This window comes from Podarcis cretensis, assembly GCF_951804945.1.
Source record: "Podarcis cretensis genome assembly, chromosome: 9".
NCBI classification, from domain to species: domain Eukaryota; kingdom Metazoa; phylum Chordata; class Lepidosauria; order Squamata; family Lacertidae; genus Podarcis; species Podarcis cretensis.
The window spans coordinates 11,766,455-11,787,791 of record NC_137178.1 but is presented as its reverse complement, the minus strand read 5'-3'; the positions used below and the strand labels follow the sequence as shown (position 1 = coordinate 11,787,791).

Below are 21,337 nucleotides of genomic sequence, written 5' to 3'. Positions count from 1 at the left end.
TCCGGTTCCCGGAACAGCATCAATCAGCAACTCAAGCCTCCAAAACGTTCAGGGGCTGAGCACATTCTTATCAGCAGAGTGAACAACTTCTCACAATGGAAGTGGCAGACAGAGACATGTATACGCATTATTTACAGGCGTTTATTCAGCATAGTCCAGGAACAAAGGAAAGAACATGTCTGCTTCCCTTCGTGTCCAAGCAAACAGCAAAATAGCAAAAGCAATATACAAATGGAAGTTCCCAACAAGCCTGTGCTGGAAGCAAACAGGCATGTAACACACAACAGTCATGCCTGTTCCTTTTAAGGTGGAATGGAACTATATCCCAACAAATATAACATGGTCTTCTTTTGCAGGATAACCTCTTGCTTCCTAGGTCAGCGGGCGCTGCTATGGTCATAAGATGGTTGCTTGAATTCAGAACCGGGAAGGAATTTCCCTGCATTGACACCTTCCCCATAGCAATTTGTCACAACTTTGGCAGTTTTAGGCCTTGGTCGGTATTCTATAGTCTATCTGCGAGTCGGGGGCAGCGTATTGATGCACCCCCATGCAGCGGCGTTTGCGGGGCCCGTTAAAGGGTTGATTGTGGGAGTTGCTGGCCCTAGAGCGGCGGCATGTAGGTCAAACTCCCGGCTTTGGCGAAGTGGGAGGGCATGCTGTGTTAGTTCACGCTTCCCTCCCACAACGCCTGACTGCCCTGCGCATCCTCAGTCCCTATCGGGTATGAGAGGCCTAAGCCAAGGTTCCTACACCTGAAATCAAATAAAGTTGTGGCTTAATTTTAAACCCATATATTCTTGTCATGTCTCATTTTGAGAGGGGGGAGGTAGGCTCTGGGGACAGGGTTTAGCGCAAAGCTAATGAGAAGCTTGCAAAGCTAATGAGAAGCAATGCAGAAGGCTCCAGCTTCAATTCCCGGCTTCTACAAGTAGGTCTGGAAGGACTTGTGTCTGAAATCCGGCAGAGCTACTGTCACTCAGTGTAGACAAGATAGAGCAACGGTCCAATTCAGCATAAGATAGCTTCACATGGTCCATCTCCAACAGGCGGTTGTCCAGCCTTTCCTGGACTGCCAGGGAAAGAGAAACCTCCACACTTATGGTTTCCTCATCAAGCTGCTCATATCATCAAGAAATTCCTAACACTCAACTCATGGGTAGGCAAACTAAGGCCCAGGGGCCAGATCCAGCCCAATTGCCTTCTCAATCCGGCCCGTGGACGGTCTGGGAATCAGCGTGCTTTTACATGAGTGGAATGTGTCCTTTTATTTAAAATGCATCTCTGTGTTATTTGTGGGGCCTGCCTGGTGTATTTACATGAGTAGAATGTGTGCTCCTATTTAAAATGCGCTTCTGGGTTATTTGTGGGGTATAGGAATTCGTTCTCCGTCCCCCCCCAAAAAATATAGTCCGGCCCCCCACAAGGTCTGAGGGACAGTGGACCGGCCCCCTTCTGAAAAAGTTTGCTGACCCCTGACTCAACCCAAATCTGCAATGGCCTGCAATGTCCACAATCGTCTGCCCTGGGCCAGTTTTCTCCAATTCGGTTTTGAAACTGAAGGCAAACCCTGAGCTCAACAGATTCTCTCTGCTGCCAATTTCTGAAATATCTATATCGTAAGCAAAGTTATTTTCCGTGGAGCGTTTTATTTGGGGGGGGGGGGATACAAATGCTGACCTGGATATTTTGAGAAGGAATCTGATGCAGCTTTGTTAAGAGAGGACCCTTGAGCGCAACAAAAGTGCTCAGAACTACCTTTGGAACAGGCCGTCTCCCAATAAATGTCAACACAAAGTAAAACAGCGAGCAAAACAACCTTTTACTAGTCCATCATTTCTAGGCAATTTATTCAACCAGTTGGCAGGAGGGAGACATCTAGGTCAGCATAATCTCCCTGCTTTGAAGATGGCCCACAGCTGCATCTATCTAGACTGTTTGGTTTTCTTTTAGGAAATAATTTGGGGATTTTTGAATAGCTGAGTGCTTTGTTGGGGTTGCTGCCCTACTGCCCTTCTGGTTTCCCTTCACCCCCCCCCTCCAGCCCCCCCCCCAATAAACCCACAATATCTCTCCCCAGAATATCCCCCAAACCTCTAGAGCAGATCTGAGGGCCATGCAGGAAGCTGGAGGGGAGAGAAAAGGAAGGAAAAGCCCTGAGTGCAGTATGTTGGGCCTCACCCTGTGACTTTTTTAAAAGCGTGAACCAATGAAGATAAGATTCCTTCATTATTATATCCTGGGAGTTTCCTTCACTCACCTTTGCATATCCCATCACTATGGAGGTAGAAATGGTCTTTGCATCGGAGTAGGCAGACACCAACAGATGTCCCCTCGACCATCATTCCAGGTTGCAGCCCCTCCTCTGGCTTCATGCACTTTGTACAGTGCGAATGTTCAGGGCCAAGGCACTCGCGGCAAGACGAATGGCATCCTGCAAAACAGCAAAGCCACTGTGAAATCTCAAGAAAAGCTGTGCTGTATCTGTGGAAGAACGAGAAGCATACACTCCTTCCGGAGAAAGGAAGATGGAGCATATACAGATATATGTATGTGAATGTATATATGAAAGAGATTTCATCAAAGAGACACAGGGCCGGCCCTACTATTTGACAGAGCGAGGCAGCTGCCTCGGGTGACAAATGCTGAGGGACAGGGAGCAGTGTTGAGGTACCATCTAGTCTGCTCTGGACCTCCTAAGTTACTCTGTAGCTTATTTTGTTGTTTTCAGATTTTAGTTTATTTTAAGAGCAGCAAAACAATACAGTTTTATCAAAGCCATAAAGACTGTGAACAGCCTCTTCTGATTCAGGATGATCCAAGGGTAAAATTATAGGTAAAATTCAGGACTAAAACAATAGACAGACATGCAGTGAGGAAAATCAAGAGGGGAACAAAGGAAGATGGTTATAACAAATAAAACCAGTACCTCGTAGACATATATGACCAAGGGCCTGGAAACCAAGCCTTATGAGGAAAGTTTGAGGGTATTGGGTATGCTTAGCCTGGATAGGAGGAGACTGAGAGGAGATGTGATAGCCATCTTCAAATATCTCAAGGGCTATCACATGGAAGATGGAACAAGCTTGTTTTCTCCTGCTCCGAAAAGTAGGACAGGGACAAGATGAGAGATTTGTGGACTGGCAGCAGCAGCCCTGGAGCTGAGGTTGTCAGCCCAGACCTCCCCCTGCCACAACCTCACCACCACCGCCTCGCACCCTCCCTGAGTGCAGTCCTCCTGCCACTTAAAAGCTATCTCTGCGACCCCTACATAAGCCATGGCTGCATTAGAGCCTAGTCCTGTTGAGATCGGGTTGCAGGCTTTCCTTTCCTATTATGCCTGCAACTAGAAGCAACATTTCTCTTACCTTTGCAGATGGCGTGGTCCTGGTAAAAGCCCTCTCCGCATGCAGAAAGGCACTGACCCCGGCGCAGGGCTAGGGGAATGGAACAGGACGCACACTGAGTAGACAAAGGTCCGACGCAGCTGGTGCAGGAGCGGTGGCAAGCTGGTAAAGAAGGAACAGAGGAAGTTTGTAAGCGGGACATACTTGACTCTCATTCCGCCCAGCCACACTGTTTCCTTCCCGTATATTTTCTTCCACATTTCAGAACGTAAGGAGAACCCTGCTGGATGAGAACCCTGCTGGATGAGGCCTAGCTCACCAGATACCTGTGGAAAATCCACAAAAAGAAAGATTGGGCACAGCAACAACTTTCCCCTCCTGAGGTTTCCAGCAACCGACATTCAGAGGCATTAAATGTAAAGGTAAAGGACCCCTGATAGTTAAGTCGAGTCGCAGACGACTCTGGGGTTGTGACGCTCATCTCGCTTTACAGGCCGAGGGAGCCGGCGTTTGTCCGCAGACAGTTTTTCTGGGTCATGTGGCCAGCATGACTAAACTGCTTCTGGCGAAACCAGAGGAATGCACGGAAACGCCATTTACCTTCCTGCTGAAGTGGTACCTATTTATCTACTTGCACTGGCATGCTTTCGAACTGCTAGGTTGGCAGCAGCACGGACCGAGCAACCGGAACTCACCCCGTTGTGGGGATTCGAACCGCTGACCTTCTGATCGGCAAGCCCAAGAGGCTCAGTGGTTTAGACCACAGCGCCACCTGCGTACTTACTGAATACTATTTATTCTATTGACTGCATTAGTGAATTTATTCATGTAAAGCAATTTCTGGTGCTTTAAATGATCACTTTCTGGTAGTTGGAATTGCTGAGCTTCCTAAGGGCTCTTTGAGCTCCTGCTCTATCCACCTGAGGCCAGTTGACCTTCTTTGTTTTAGTTCCAGCTAGGGAACCAAATTCATGTTTTGAGAAAACGCAGACAAAAAAGTGTACAGTGTTACATATAATGATGCAATTTGTGCAAACTTTTTATGTATCCCCCCCAAAAAAAAATCCGCCCGCAGATGGGACAGATCAGACCAGTGACTGTCAGCCAACATGAAACAGAACAGATCTGTGCATTCCCTGTTGTTGTTGTTGTTATCTGTTAACTTTTAGAAGACATCTGAAGGCAACCCTGTTTAGTGAAGCTTTTAATGTTTAATAGGTTATTGTATTTTAGTGTTCTGTTGGAAGCCGCCCAGAGTGGTTGGGGAAACCCAGCCAGCTGGGCGGGGTATAAATAAATTATTATTATTATTATTATTATTATTATTATTATTATTAATTTGATTTATTTATTTAAATATCCCAAGGCAGTGTACATTAAGAACATAATTTATGCTGCATAATGCTAAAAACACAATCCACAGCATCATAATAAAATAATCATAACAACAGCCCAACCACCCAAATTTAACAGACCATAAATGATTTAATGCCCAAAGTCCTGAGCAAATAGGAATGTTTTCACCTGGCTTAAAGATATGTAATGATGGCTCTGGGGAGAGCATTCCATAGATGGGGAGCCACCACAGAAAAGGCCCATCCTTGTCTCTCAGCAGCTCCTATAAAAGGAAGCATCTGCTGGCAGACGAGTTAGGAACTTGTGCTTGGAGTTTGACAGTCCTGATTTCAGTGGCCTGTTTTGTTTTGGTATGGGATGCTTTGGCTCTTCATATCACTGCTTGAAAAGTAATCTTTATAGTCAAGGCTTGACAGCTCTCTCTCCCCTCCAGCCCCCCCCAGCCCCCCCCCCCCCGGTTTTTGTAATACCAGAAAAGCAGCAAAACTAGAAGCTTTAGTGAATTCCGACCAGACTGCTGGGACACCATCAGCTTGGTGGACCCCAAAGCTGAGCATGCCTGCTCTACAGATTCAGGAAAATTAAAAGCAAAGGTTCGACTTTCCACAAATAGCATTGCCTTGAATCCAGTGTGCGTGCGTGCGTGCGTGTGTGTGTGTGTTTGTGTGTGTGTGTGTGTGTTTGGAACTTTTAACATACAAATGATTTCCTTTCCTCTTAACCGCTCTATGAAATAGGTCACTGGTGTTCCCCATAGGGCTGAGAGAGTGAACGAGTTGCCTAAAGGAAAGGAGAAGGGAGGGGACGAGGCCTGGATCATGGGATAGCTAGAGGCTAAATTGACTGATTGTCAAGAGAATCTGCAAATGGAGGAATCTTTCTCTAACCACAGGAAGTTATTTGTAGAGCCAGCCATGCCATTAGAGAGGTTGGTGTATCCATCTCAGATGCTGGGGGGGGGGGGCAGTGGCAGTAAGGTGTCAAAGAAAATAATGCTAATAATGCTAATTAGTAATAATAATAATAATAATAATAATAATAATAGTAATTATTATTATTATTATTATATACCGCCCATCTGACTGGGTTGCCCCAGCCACTCAGGGTGGCTTCCAAGAAATTATAAAACCACAGTCAAACACAGTCAAACATTAAAAACTTCCCTATGCAGTGCTGCCTTCAGATGTCTTCTAAAAGTCAGATACAGTGGTACCTCGTGTTACAGACGCTTCAGGTTACAGACTCGGCTAACCCAGAAATAGTACCTCGGGTTAAGAACTTTGCTTCAGGATGAAAACAGAAATCGTGCTCCAGCGGCGCAGTGGCAGCAGGAGGCCCCATTAGCTAAAGTGGTACCTCAGGTTAAGAACAGTTTCAGGCTAAGAACGGACCTCCGGAACGAATTAAGTTCTTAACCCGAGGTACCACTGTAGTTGTTTATTTCCTTGACATCTGACTGGAGGGCACCACTACCGAGAAGGCCCTCTGCCTGTTTCCCTGTAACCTCATTTCTTGCAGTGAGGGAACCGCCAGAAGGTCCTCAGAGTCCGTGCAGAACGATGGGGGTGGAGATGCTCCTTCAGGTATACTGGTCTGAGGCCGTTTAGAGCTTTAAAGGTCAGCACTGTGTGCACCACATGGCCTGCTAAGTTAGCCCTCAGGTGCTGGTGTTTAAATAAGACTCAACGGCCAAGCAGCTTCTGAACATAGAACGGAACAGGGTGCCATTTTGTTCTTCACCTCAGGCAAATCAGTCAAGCACTGCTCTGAGCTTCTGTCCTTGCAATCGGGGGTGGATGCCCAGATTTCAAGCTCTCTCTTTGAAAACATCACAGAGCCTTTACTCTGGTGCATTTAAATGTTCTTTCATCAGCAGTTCTGGAAGGGAGTTTCCAAAAAAAAAAAAAAAGGAAGAAAAGAAAAAAGAAATCCCCTACTGTCAACTTAAACGACTCTGTGAATAACAAAGAGGCAGAATCGATAGATCACGTTCTTCTGCATTGTTCCTTTTATCATGATATATGTAAGATTTTTACTGAACCCTTTTTATGTGAATTCCCAGGACGATCAAATGCATTTTTATGCTTTCTTAATTCTTTCGGCTCGGAATGCATTCTCCTCTTCGAGGGTGGCTAAATATTGTGTTGCTGCAGGTAAAACTCTCCAGGGACTGATTTTAGTAAGCTTATTACAATCTTCTCTGTGCCCAGCATTTTATAGTACAGTCACTAATAACTTTATTGTTATGGGTCTCTAGTTTGTTTCTTTGGCACTATTTTATAGACTTGTGCAAAGTTTCTTTTTTGAATGCCGGCCATTCACCATAACGAAGAAACTGAGTGACCGACAGCTGATTGAGCGACAAACACAAGTGTAAATCATTATTTCCATTGTACACTTTTTGAGTGGAATATTCCTTCACTTTCAAACCAAAAGAACGGCCCGATCTGATGCATGTTTGCTCACAAGTCGGCCCCGCACTGCGTTCAAAGGGACTTGCACCCAGGTAAGCATGCAGCTGATGGCAGCCTAAATTGCCGAGCTGTCAGAAATCTGAGAAGTCCTATTCCACGGTGAGCTGTTGGACTGACATAAAAGTCAGAAAGGCTGAGAACACCAATGAAAGAACGCTAAAAGGAATCACCTAAATGTCTGTGTCTGAGTGACTGCTCTCATTTCCCCCAGAAAGATGGTCCAGTTTGGATTTGACAGATGTTTATACTGCATAGCTATAAAGCCTTTAGCATCTTACTGTAATTTAGAAATGGCTCAAGTATTTATTTATTTATTTTTTTAAAAAAGCAAAGGCTCACTTTTAAATTATTATTATCCATTTCTAAAATGTATTCCCTACCCTTCGGTGCTCATTACCATCCTCGGGACAGCTTACAACAGCAAACAATAAAAATACAATCATACAGAACAACAATATAACGCAACAGCTGTGTGCATGAATAAATCTCCAACAGAATCAGATCAGTAACTTTAACATCTCCCAGCGGTCACTGGAAAGGTTACTGCAAACAGTGCTTTGTGTGTGTGTGTGTGTGTGTGTGTGTGTGTGTGTGTGTATCTGTATCAATAGATAAACACACACACAAAACATCTTTCCATTTTCCTGCTGACAGTGCCATGTAAACACAGTGTAAAGTAGTCTCTATGGGAGTATATTGTATTATGGGGTATCAGAGTTTTTTGTTTGTTTGTTTTTTGGGGGGACGCGGGTGGCGCTGTGGTTTAAACCACAGAGCCTAGGACTTGCCGATCAGAAGGTTGGCGGTTTGAATCCCCGCAATGGGGTGAGCTCCCATTGCTCGGTCCCTGCTCCTGCCAACCTAGCAGTTCGAAAGCACATCAAAAGTGCAAGTAGATAAATAGGTACCGCTCCGGCGGGAAGGTAAACGGCGATTCCGTGCGCTGCTCTGGTTTCGCCAGAAACGGCTTAGTCATGCTGGCCACATGACCCGGAAGCTGCACGCTGGCTCCCTTGGCCAATAAAGCGAGATGAGCACCACAACTCCAGAGTTGGCCACGACTGGACCTAATGGTCAGGGGTCCTTTACTTTATCAGAGTTTTTAGGGGGCTAACCAGGCTGGGATAGCTGGGATAGCAGGCTTGTTGGTTTTTGAATGTCTGATGTAGATTTTTTCAATTCCGTTGTTCTGTATGGGACAATGACAATAAAGATTATCGCATTGTATTGTATCATATCGTATCGTAAATCTAATCTTTACATTCAGACAGAGAGGCACAAATAAGGCTGCAACATGACGTCTGCCTTGCATCTGCAAGACTGAGGGCACTTAATGCCCCCGTGCTTAGGTTGTGTGACTCCTTTACAAGGAAGCAAACACCACCAATGCTTTGCTTCAGACGCCCATTCTGAGACTATTCTTGTTTACGTAGGGCTTTTCTGACACAGGGCTCAACCGCCGTCAATTGTGTTTAATGGATGGGCTGCCTTCGCCGCCTGGGCTCTTTGATGACCGTGCAGGATGCAAACCTATAAATGAAATAAATAATTAAAAGCAAGCCTCACCTCTGCATCTTTGAGAACTGTCTGCGTAGTAGCCGCTGGGGCATTCCGACACGCAGTCCCCGCCATGCAAAAGTCTGCCCGGAGGACAGGCTGAGCAACTGGGCCGGTCTGAGTAACATTTACTGCAGGTCTCATTGCAGGCTAACAAAGGCAAGAATACGAGTCATGAGTTGCAACAGGCAAAGGGAGGGAAAAGGCAAGAAAAGTCGTATCACGTTTGGTGTACATAGTCTCAACGCTGCAGAATTTTCAGGGGTTTTTAAAAGCCCTCCTTTTCCAGAATGTTCCCCGCCCCCTCTTAAATAAGACCAGGGCATCCTGACAGGGCCTTATTTTAAGAAGGGGGAATTCAAATATGGTGTCAATTCCATCTACTTGTTACAACAGGTCTTTAAAGGTAAAGGTAAAGGGACCCCTGACCATTAGGTCCAGTCGTGGCCGACTCTGGGGTTGCGGCGCTCATCTCGCTTTATTGGCCAAGGGAGCCGGCGTACAGCTTCCGGGTCACGTGGCCAGCATGACTAAGCTGCTTCTGGCAAACCAGAGAAGTGCACGGAAACACCGTTTACCTTCCCGCCGGAGCAGTACCTATTTATCTACTTGCACTCTGACGTGCTTTCGAACTGCTAGTTTGGCAGGAGCAGGGACTGAGCAACGGGAGCTCACGCCGTCGCAGGGATTCGAACCACCGACCTTCTGATCAGGAAGTCCTAGGCTCTGTGGTTTAACCCTACCAACAGGTCTTTAGATGGCTCTTAATAATGCTGCTATTGTTAGTTTTTTACACCGTGTGTGGCTTTTAAAATTTATTAATGATACCATAAGCCATTTTGGGTGGGCTATATGACCAAAGAAGGGTCATATAAATTATTTTATAAATATTTATACTATTAATAAAGCACAAGAGCCACATACCATAAATTTCAGGGTGTTTTCCAAAGGGGAGTGTAAGGGTATCAGGGGATTGCTCGAGAGCAATCAGGGAAATGCCTCCCTGGTCTGTTGTAAAGCCTTGTTATTGGTGCCAAAAAAACCACAAAAAATATTCACTATGCAGAGCGCCTCTATTCCGTGTCTTGCTCGTTCACTGACAGAATCTGAGAGTGGGTGGTCCTTAAACCTTCCCCAGCAGAGTAGTTTCTTGACACCCAGTCTGTGCTTCCCCTCTCTGCGAGGAAGCCTACTGCGCAAGGAGGGCGTGGGTAACGGAGGACCTCTCTTCTCCCCTCTTTGCCCAGGCAAGGTGTCCTTTCACTGCCTTGCCTCCTCCTAGCCCTGCAACTCCTCCACTGGAGGCATGATTACTCTCCTCTGCTGAGGAAGTGCTGCTTCCCACAGTCTTTGGGGGCTGCCTGTAATCCATTTGGTTTCCCCCTTCTCGGCCCCGAGTCGATGGCAGTTCCCTGACAGGGAGGTAAAGCAGGGCTCACCAAGTTGGGTACATCCAGTTAACCACATGTAAACCTCCTTGTTTGGCTGGCTGCCGAGAACTGCCATGACCCTTCCCCCCCAAAAAAGGAGGGAGTCAAGCATATTGAAGGCCATGTGTAGGGTTGGAAAGGACCCAAAAAAATCATCTGGTCCAACCCATTGCAATGCAGGAATCTCAACGAAAGCAACCATGACAGATGGCCATCCAACCTCTGCTTAAAAACCTCCTAGGAAGTAATCATTTAAACATTTCCATTGTTTCTGGATTATATTTTCTGGTTTTTCTCTTATCAAATCATTTTTAATTTATGTACGTAGACAAGGATTAAATGTAAGGTATTGGTTGTGTTTAGAACAGAATTATGAAAGATTTAGAAAACCTATTGATTAGAATATTAGTGTGAGATTGTATGGGGAAAATATGGAATAACAGATACAGTCTTGCTTAAAATGTATATAGGAAGTGCAGTGAAAGCGATGGAAGTCGATCAATGAAATTTTATAATTATTTTCATATTGACATATTTGTAGAATAAACTTGGAAGAAATTCTTTCAACTTTTCTTCTTTTTTCTTTCCTTCTTTTTTCTCTTTTGTTCCTTTTTTCAAATAAGGAGTGCTTATTTGAAATATATATGTATGTATGTGTAATGGTTCTAGGGGTTGCTCGTGCATAAATCGGCGCCACACTTGGCTGAGTTACCTGGGTGAACCCTTTCTGTCCGGACAGCCACTCACCCGTGGCTGTCTCAATCGCTGGCAGAATCCGTCAGTGGGCGTTTCTTGAACTTCTTCCAGCAGAGAAGCTCTTTGACGCCTAGTCTCCGCCTGCTCTCCCTGCGCGGAAGGCTTCCGCGCAGGGAGGGTGTGGGCAGCGGAGGACCCGTGCTCTCCCCGCTGGTCTCCGGCGAGGAGTCATGGAGCCCCCTCGCCGATTCCCCCATCTGCCCCCCTTCTCCACTAGTGTTACGCTGATTTCCTTCCCCAGAAGATGGGCTGTTTCTCTCCCTCCCGGTACACTGTCCAGAATCCCTCTGGAGCCCTCCCTCTCCCTCTGGCTCCAATGGCAGTTCCCTGACAGTATGTATTTGCAATATTTTGCTTATATTTTGTAACAATTATGTTAAATTATATATATATATATATATATATATATATATATATATATATAAAAGGGAACGCAGGTGGCGCTGTGGGTTAAAGCCTCAGCGCCTAGGGCTTGCCGATCGAAAGGTCGGCGGTTCGAATCCCTGCGGCGGGGTGCGCTCCCGCTGCTCGGTCCCAGCGCCTGCCAACCTAGCAGTTCGAAAGCACCTCCGGGTGCAAGTAGATAAATAGGGACCGCTTACCAGCGGGAAGGTAAACGGCGTTTCCGTGTGCGGCTCTGGCTCGCCAGAGCAGCGATGTCACGCTGGCCACGTGACCCGGAAGTGTCTCCGGACAGCGCTGGCCCCTGGCCTCTTAAGTGAGATGGGCGCACAACCCCAGAGTCTGTCAAGACTGGCCCGTACGGGCAGGGGTACCTTTACCTTTACCTTTATATATAAAAACTCCAAGGAAGGACAGTCTACCACCTTCCAAGGGAGCCTGTTTCACTGTCAAACAGCTCTTACCATCAGAAAGTTCTTCCTAACATTTAATTTGGGCTTGTTGCTCCAGAGGTTTTATAGGCACATGCCAAGGGCTATCTGATTAGCCCTGGAGAGTAAAACATTTTTAAGGACCAAACGCAGCTGGCCAACCCAAACCAACCCTATTAAATAGCTGCAAAACAGCAGGAGCAGGTTGCAATATATACTAATGGAGAAGCGAAAGGCATTTGGCATAGGGCACACCTCTATTTCAAGGGCTGTCAGGGGCCCCCCTTGGGTCTGAAGGCGCCCTCTATTGGAAGGGCTGCCCAGTCCGAATCCAACTGAAAGATAAAGACCCCCCTCAGAAGGGAGAGCAGGGGGCAAGGAGGTTTGCAGCAGTCTATCAACAAGTAAGGTAAAGGTATAGGAGCCCTGGACGGTTAGGTCCAGTCAAAGGTGACTATGGGGTTGTGGCGCTCATCTCGCTTTCAGGTTGAGTGAGCCAGTGATTGTCCACAGACAGCTTTCCAGGTCATGTGGCCAGCAGGACTAAACTGCTTCTGGTGCAATGAAACACCGTGATGTAAACCACAGTGCATGGAAACGCTGGTTCCCTTCCTGCCACAGCAGTACCTATTTATCTACTTGCACTGGTATGCTTTTGAAATGCTAGGTTGGCAGGAGCTGGGACAGAGCAACAGGAGCTCACCCCATCATAGGGATTCGAACCGCCGACCTTCCGATTGGCAAGCTCAAGAGGCTCAGTGGTTTAGACCACAGCACCACCCACTAATAATAATAATAATAATTTATTTATACCCCACCCATCTGACTTGAGTTTCCCCAGCCACTCTGGGCGGCTGCCAATCGAGTGTTAAAAACAATACAGCATTACGGAAACCAGAGTGCACGGAAATGCCGTTTATCTTCCTGCTACAGCGGTACCTATTTATCTACTTTCACTGGTGTGCTTTCAAGCTGCTAGGTTGGCAGGAGCTGGGACAGAGCAATGGGAGCTCTCTCCATCGCAAGCATTTGAACCACCAACCTTCTGATCAGCAGGTCCAAGAGGCTCAGTGGTTTAGACCACAGTGCCACCCGCGTCCCTCTGTCAACAGGTAACACCTGGAGAGCAGACTGAGCAAGCATTCAGATCACATGGTCAGCCTTCCCAACTATGGGGAGATGTGCCATATTTCCATTTAAATCATAGCACTTTTTTCTCAATTTGCATCTAGGCATATAAATTAACATATGCAATGCAATGCAAATTGGTGCCTTCTCTTTTTGACAATGCGTAAGAGACCACCCTGTGAAGAGTGCTCCACCCTTCCTCGCTGGATATTTTTTGGTTTTGCCCTTCGATCTCTGCCCACCCCCAGCTGCTTTCCTTCCAGCCAGAGTTGAAAGAGTTAAATAAGCCAGCCCAGTGAAGAAGTTGGCAACTGTGGTTTTTGCCAGCAATCTCTGCAACTGCAACAATCCCTCTTGCTTTCTACTTCTGCCCCAGGGATAGGTAGTCCTGAAACCCAAGACGCCTGTGTGCAAGGAATCCTTGCTTAGACAGACCATAATCATAACATTATCTGGGTGAAAGGGTTGGTTTCTCGGCTGAGGACAGACATGCCCGATAGCATACATTGCCGGTATTAAAAACGCCACTCCTTTTTAAAGAGGACTTGGTTGTTATAAATAATCAGATGCTGAAAGATTGGAGGTTCTCTTGATTGTCAAGTAGCAATGAAAGCATAAAGGAACATATTTTCAAGTTGCACAAGACCACTCGTGGGGAAGGTTCAGGAACAGACCTTGCCAACAGTTAATTTCCAGTTGTGCAATTTTTCAGCATTATGGGGACTAAAGACTGCTGTTGGTGTAACTAAAAAAACACACAGAAGGGAAATGTGGAAGGAAAGCAGAGAATAAAGAAGAGTGGAGGGAAAACACTGTTACAAAAGTCGGGGGCCAGTCTCTGCTGAGCGATGGCACAAGCCCATGGGGTCCCAGACACTCACACAGGGTTGAATTGAATAGGTGGCAGAGACCGCTGCGCTTTAAGAAAAATGGTTTCTTCACCTATTTACACCTTCAGTCTGAATGGAGGGAGTCCAGGTCTTATAGCATGGTCATTCCAAGAGGCAATAGCGCAAGCTGCCTGCAGTCAGCCTCTTCCAAAAATGGATCTCAGCTCTTCCTCCTGTCTCTTCTTTCCAGAAACCCTTTTCCTGTCCCCTCAAACATACACCCCATCGCCTTGGTAACAGGTCACTCCCCAATGGCTCATCCAGGGCCAGATTTAGGTATGATGAGGCCCTAAGCTACTGAAGGTAATGGGGCCCTTTATATGTCCAGCTGTCCTTTGTCAACAACAAATTCTTGCTGTTTTTGTGTGTGTTGAATGTATGCTAATTTATGGACCTAATAGGTATCTAAAGCCATTTGCACATAACAAAGTATGTATTTTATCAAAGTAATTGTTGAACTGAAATACTATTAAGAAGAAGTTTATTAATAGTGAAATACAATTAAGAAGAAGTATATTAATAGTGAAATAATTACTAAGCACTAGCTTAAAATGATTGGGGGCCCAGTACTTACTAATAGGAGCTTACACAACTCAAAACACTGTTGCTGTATGTAGGTTTTATTTTATTTGTTTTTATCGTATATTTTGGAAGTGTGCATCCAGGATTTTTTGTCCTTGAAATTGGGGGGAGGGGGGGCAAGAGAGTGGGGCTTGTTTAGCTTATACGTAAATCCTGCACTGGGTTCATCAACACCTTTTGTGATGTTAACAGGTTTGCTCTTCACCCAGCCAACTGGGCTGATTTGCATAAGCCAGCCCAGGAATTCCCTACCTGGCACAGGTCTGCCATTTAATCCATATTAATCAAATGCCCATTAATTGAAGGTAAAGGTAAAGGGACCCCTGACCATTAGGTCCAGTCATGGCCGACTCTGGGGTTGCGGCGCTCATCTCGCTTTATTGGCCAAGGGAGCCGGCATACAGCTTCCGGGTCATGTGGCCAGCATGACTAAGCTGCTTCTGGTGAACCAGAGCAGCGCACGGAAACGCCATTTACCTTCCCACCAGAGTGGTACCTATTGATCTACTTGCACTTTGACGTGCTTTCGAACTGCTAGGTTGGCAGGAGCAGGGTCCCAGCAACGGGAGCTCACCCCGTCGCGGGGATTCGAACCACCGACCTTCTGATCAGCAAGTCCTAGGCTCTGTGGTTTAACCCACAGCGCCACCCGCATCCCATATTAATTGAAACCCTGACATTAATTTCTGGAGTTCAGGGAGATTCCCCCCACCCCTTAAATCTATACCAATACCATGTTGGGGAACTCCTCATTGCTTGGATAAAGAGTTTCACTGAAGGAATGGAGTTTCCCTGACTGTCAATTTTCATGTGGAGATGCCGAAGAGAACTGAGGGCGAGTCCTCATTGTCGTGAATCCACTGGCTCTCTCCATATGTGGATGCTGCCACCAGCGATGTCCGCTGATGAGCAGGACAGACATGGTTTAGGTAAAATGTCCTGGCAGCCCAGAAAGGACCCCCAGGCAATTCCCCACCCCTGCTCTAAAGGAAGCAATCCCCCCCCCCCGGAGACTCCTACCAAAATGTGAAACAGAAAAATGGATACCACTTTCACTTGAAGAACTCTGCAGTAGAAAAAAAACAAATGAAGGCCGCTAGACAGCTTGAAGCTTTTTTTACCTTTGCAAACACCATCCTGGATGTAGAACCCCAGGCCACAACTCGCAACGCAGGAACTTTCCTGTAACACGTCAGACGGGTCTTTGCAGGTGAAGCAATTGTTAGCGTTTGGGCCCCAGCAAGTAGCGCAGGATTCATGACAAGCTGAAGTCAAGAAAAAAGTTTGCAGGTCAGAGGATAACGGAGTCGCCTCATCCAGTCACTAGGCACTGGAAACCTCCTTTATAGGATTGCTAACGTCTCATCTTGCCCTTACAGCAAAGGTTTATAAACAGCAGTATGTCTCACAGACATGTGAAAACGTTCGTCCCCATTCAATGGAAAGATTCCCTGGCTATTTTCTGCACGTCAAGCTACCAGAAGCTATGGAGAATGATCGAACAGGGAAACCAAATCACCTTTACAAGTTTCGGTACAGACCAAAACCTTATTGGTGAATGTTCAATCTCATGTCTCACCTGCAGCTGGTCTAGGCTGGACATTAACCATGAGCTGATTTTGCTGAAGCAGTTTTAGTGTAACTAATATCATACACACACCAAGAGGAAAATCAGGGTTTTTGAGTTACATCAGCTGTGTAGGTGTCAACATGCTCAGCAAAACTAAGGCTTGCAGAAGAAGAAAAAGAACTCTTTAGAGGTATGAAATAAAGAAGACAAAAGAATCACCCCAAATAGCCCAACGTGGACTGAGAATGCTCAGTGGTCACAGAATGGCGAGAGTTTGTTGGGCAGTAGGAAATCAGAAAATGGGGAGGGAAGGGTTCATGGGATTTGAATGGAGTATCCTGGAAGAGGCATGGCTGGAACACTGAACAGGACCACCCCAACTGCAATGGGTTCCCACAAGGCAAGACACAATGATAACAGCAAGAACTTTTATTGAACTACCTCACGGGGCAAAGCAACTGCTTATATACATTTCTGAAAGCCTGGGCCACTCCCACTCCCAACGTGATTGGCTGTCTAAACTTCCAAGCTGCAAATCACGACTCAGAGTTCAAGGGCCAATGGCAGAGGCCCAAATCCTGAAATGTTCTGTGATTGGACATCATGTATCGAATCAGAACACAGGAGCTCAGAATCCTTAGTCCAGACTCAAGCTCAGGCAAACGCAGACCACCGAATACATAACAATTTTGTTGCAGGTTCCACCTGTTTACATTATTATTATTATTATTATTATTATTATTATTATTATCACGCAAGCCTGGTAGACCTTCATTTCTCATACCATCGTGAGCCATCGTTGAGCTAAAAGCCAGCTTGCAGCAACAACAGATATGTGTCTATTTTCTGGGAGAGGCGGCAGTTTGCGCTGAATTGTGTACAATGAAATAAAGGGAAGTTATGGACATCGGATCTACAAGAAGACACGCATAGGGAGCACAGCGGGTGGAGGGAGACAACATGCTGCTATGATCTGTGCAGAACAAGACAGATTTATCTCTGGCATTCAGTACGGCTGTGGCATGTTAAGTCATGTGCAGCCAGCGCTTACACAAACACCGCAAAATCTCTTTAGCTTTAGGTATTGATGCTTTTTAAAAATTGATTACGCCCAAGTTTTGTCCTGAAGAGGTTCTTAACTTTTATTGTTCCTCAACAAGGCACGTCTTTGCTTGCTAAACAGACAGGAATGAACCCCTGGTGACATTTGCTCCTGATTTGTCCGGGGGCGGGGGGGATGCATGGGTATATAAAACCAGCCCAGAGGGTGAGAATCCTATATTGGCAATTTGCAGGGCTGGTAATTTGCTAGAGTACCTTTAGGCGTTTTATAAAGGTATAAATTATACAAACTGGGTCAGGATCAGGGTAGGACATAGCTACCATTACGATATGCCAGGGCCCCTTTATCATTTTATGATCAGAGGGCATGGGTTGCTGGTGTACAGTGGTACCTCGGGCTAAGTACTTAATTCCTTCTGGAGGTCCGTTCTTAACCTGAAGCACCAGTTTAGCAAATGGGGCCTCCTGCTGCTGCCGCGCCGCTGCTGCGCAATTTCTGTTCTCATCCTGAAGCAAAGTTCTTAACCCAAGGTACTATTTCTGGGTTAGCGGAGGCTGTAACCTGAAGCGTATGTAACCCGAGGTACCACTGTATTGTTAAAGCTAAGCAGATCTCGGCCTGGTTAGTCTCTGGACGTGGGGCCTCCTGGGAGCTCCACGTAAGGTTCTTTAATCTTCCCATAGGAAAAAGATATCAGGGATCAAAGCATAATTCAGAAATAAGATTAGCAAACAGCTCTCACATGCAGCCTTTTAAATCTCAGCTCGTAAGATAGAGCCTAGGTAAAGGTAAAGGGACCCCTGAGCATTAGGTCCAGTCATGGCCGACTCTGGGGTTGTGGCGCTCATCTCGCTTTACTGGCCAAGGGAGCTGGCGTACAGCTTCCGGGTCATGTGGCCAGCATGACTAAGCCACTTCTGGCGAACCAGAGCAGTGCACGGAAATGCTGTTTACCTTCCCGCCGGAGTGGTACCTATTGATCTACTTGCACTTTGACGTGCTTTCGAACTGCTAGGTTGGCAGGAGCAGGGACCGAGCAACGGGAGCTCACCCCGTCGCGGTGATTCGAACTGCCGACCGTCTGATCAACAAGTCCTAGGCTCTGTGGTTTAACCCACAGCGCCACCCACGTCCCCAGGATAGAGCCTAGTCACTAACAGAAACAAATTTTTCAAGAGAGGTTGATCACTAGGGCAGGGCAAGGGGGCAAGAGACCCCCTACCATTTTTTCCTGCACCCTAAAATCCAGTCCCGAAACAGGCATTGCAGCGGTTGGAATAGATAACCCTCCAGGTCCCTTCCAAATCTGCAATACGATTCTATATTCACAGTCTTCCTATCACACAGAGACTCCCTGGTGTCTTTTCTGTCTCTATCTCTTGGCAGAAGCAGACCTGAATAATCACAGGCACATCTAGGTGTTGAATGCTGCCAACCTTTCTCCTTGTTCTCGAATATCTGATGCTTGTGTCTGAGAATGGCTGAAATGCTCAAGGGAGAAGGATGGGGGGGAAAGCCAAGGTATGGAAGACTCTGCCTGCAGTGGCTGCCTGGCTCTGCCTCCAATTAGTTGCATTAAATGCTGCCCTGCATTGAAATCAAGAGTATTTAAACTCAAGGGTTTAAATTAAAACTCAAGGGTCACATTCCAGTGGTGAGAAGGGCAAGAGAAGCAAAAGTGGGTGGAGCAATAAATGTAAATTTTACCTTTGTACAGCTTGCTAGTTTCTACACACACACACACACACACACACACACAGCCCTCTACCCAGGATAGTAAGAGGAATAATCAGAGTTCGGGGACACATTCCATATCTGTAAACTGCCCCGGAAAAAAAAACAGGACACCCCATTTTTCCTCGTGAGAGAGCAGTGGTCAAAACAGCCACTGAACTTGTGTGATTTTGCAGCTAGAATACTATTAGCTCAGAAATGGAAGGCAATGATTGAAGAATGGAGGATGAAGTTGATGGACGATGCAGAATCAGACAAATTAACAGGAAGGATTCGAAACCTGCGGGACCAGAAATTCTGGAGTAAATTTACGAACTATATGAAAAGTATTTGTGATGATCAGACGACGTTTGTAGGTTTGCAAGAAGTTCTGTGAGGAGTATTATTGGAAATATTGTAAAAATGGAAAAGGGGAGATGATAAGTTAAGAGAGGTAAAGACAATATAAAATTAAGTAATGCATAAAAAGAGGTTAAGATGGAAGATCATCGGACGTGCTGATGGAAGTAAAAAAAAAAGTGTATTTGTAATAATTTGTGTAGTACGTTTTATAATCTGTATGTTAAAATTAATAAAAATATATTAAAAAAAAATCTTGTGTGATTTGGGGCTGGACTTTTTCCAGGAAATGCGACCCAAAATGCGCATTTTGGAGCACAGTGCAAGATTGCTGCCCCCCCAAAGTGCTTTTTTTGAGGTGGCAATCTTGCACATTCCCTGAAACATGCACTTTCGGGTGCTGTGCCTGGGGAAAGCACTTTTTGGGAGCTGTGATCTCATGCAGGAGCGCGGCCATGGAAGGTGGTGTTTGGGTTTTGGGCTGTTTCCTATTGCAAGGTATGACATTTCAGTCAAGGAAAAACATTTGAGGAGGATGCAAAGCTGCTGCAGTGAGGGGCACAGCCTGGGGAAAGGGGGTGTGGCCCGGGAGAATCCCAAGGGCAAGATAAAGAGAGACTCAGAGGGCTGAATTTGAACTCTGGGACTGAGGTTCCCCACCCTTGCTTTAGAAAGCCAGTGTGGTGTAGTCGTTAAGAGCGGTGCACTCATAATCTGGTAAACCGGGTTCGCTTCCCCGCTCCTCCACATGCAGCTGCTGGGTGACCTTGGGCCAGTCACACTTCTCTGAAGTCTCTCAGACTCACTCACTTCATAGAGTGTTTGTTGTGGGGGAGGAAGGGAAAGGAGATTGTTAGCCGCTTTGAGACTCCTTTTGTTGTTTAGTCGTTTAGTCGTGTCCGACTCTTCGTGACCCCATGGACCAGAGAACGCCAGGCACTCCTGTCCTCCACTGCCCCCCGCAGCTTGGTCAGACTCATGCTGGTAACCTCGAAAACACTATCCAGCCATCTCGTCCTCTGTCGCCCCCTTCTCCTTGTGCCCTCCATCTTTCCCAACATCAGGGTCTTCTCCAGGGAGTCTTCTCTTCTCATGAGGTGGCCAAAGTATTGGAGCCTCAGCTTCACAATCTGTCCTTCCAGTGAGCACTCAGGGCTGATTACTCCTTAGGGTAGTGAGACTCCTTAGGGTAGTGATAAAGCAGGATATCAAATCCAAACTCTTCTTCTTCCTCCTCTTCTAGATAGTTCAGTTCCTTGGAGCAGAGATGTTGACTTCTGCTTATCCTACTTCATAAAGTGCCATGTAGATGGTTTAATAATGACCCTTTTTTGGAACACAAGCTGGGATCCCACCATATCAGATCACAAGGGAACTACTGCCCTCATGTCACTGTCAGAAGGATCCATAAACAGACAAAAGGATTGTGAGAGGATGTATCTAATGCCCATTATTAGCCACAATGATGATCTCACACATAAAACTCCAGAGCTGGCTCACCTCCAGAGAAGGGAGAGAGGAGGTGTCTGTCTCAATTTGCAGGCCAAATGAGGACAGCGAGGTAATTAGGAAACAAGCCTACTCAAATTGCCTTGTTTCTCAGATCCATTCCCCTCACTACCCTTTTCGTCCCCCTCCTTATTGGACGGTTTTAAAAACAGAAATCGTTGCAAGGCTCTTGCCTAGCGGGATCAGGACGTCTATATTTAGTGCTGCGTGGACAGAGCAGATCAAACAGGAAAGCTCCATAGGATCAATATCCGCCTTGGGATTGCCTTGCATAACACACACTCCTAAGGTGACTGAGGAAGCATGTGAACAGGTACAGAGAGTCTCAGCTCAGGACTGAGTCCCCATCCATCGCTCAATGATTGGTGGCTCATCCTCTGTGCTGGCTGACAGTGGTGTTGGAGGGTTCAGAGCAACTAAGGAGAAGGAAAAGTTCTGCTAACCCAAGCAGGTCTACAGGAAGCTACAGCGCTGACTGCAACCTTTCCGAATTCCACTGTGAGGTCTATTTAGAGCATCGCCGTTGTGAAGCATCCAACCTAATCAGCACAATAGTTTTGGGAAACACGGATCATTAATCTGCCCTAAAAGCCGATCATGGTCTTTTCTAAAGAGAAAAGGCACTGAGAATCTGATCAGTGCATCAAGTGCAAATTTTATATATATATATATATATATATATATATATATATATATATACACACACACACACACACACACACATATTCCCAAATACAATAGCAGCTGTTGTGCAATTTGAGCTGCTGTT

At 46.2% G+C, this 21,337-nt stretch overlaps 1 protein-coding gene across 2 annotated transcripts in view; it reads right to left on the bottom strand.

Moving 5' to 3' along the window:
* The window catches only part of FRAS1 (Fraser extracellular matrix complex subunit 1), a 386,075-nt gene that overhangs the window by 163,513 nt on the left and 201,225 nt on the right, over positions 1-21,337 (bottom strand). For both annotated transcript variants that reach the window (XM_079990647.1, XM_079990648.1), the window contains exons 14-17: positions 15,475-15,618; positions 8,744-8,884; positions 3,369-3,509; positions 2,261-2,434 (exon numbers count right to left, since the gene is read on the bottom strand). In XM_079990647.1, coding sequence (XP_079846773.1) covers positions 2,261-2,434; positions 3,369-3,509; positions 8,744-8,884; positions 15,475-15,618 — 600 coding nt within the window. The remainder of the gene's footprint in view (positions 1-2,260; positions 2,435-3,368; positions 3,510-8,743; positions 8,885-15,474; positions 15,619-21,337) is intronic.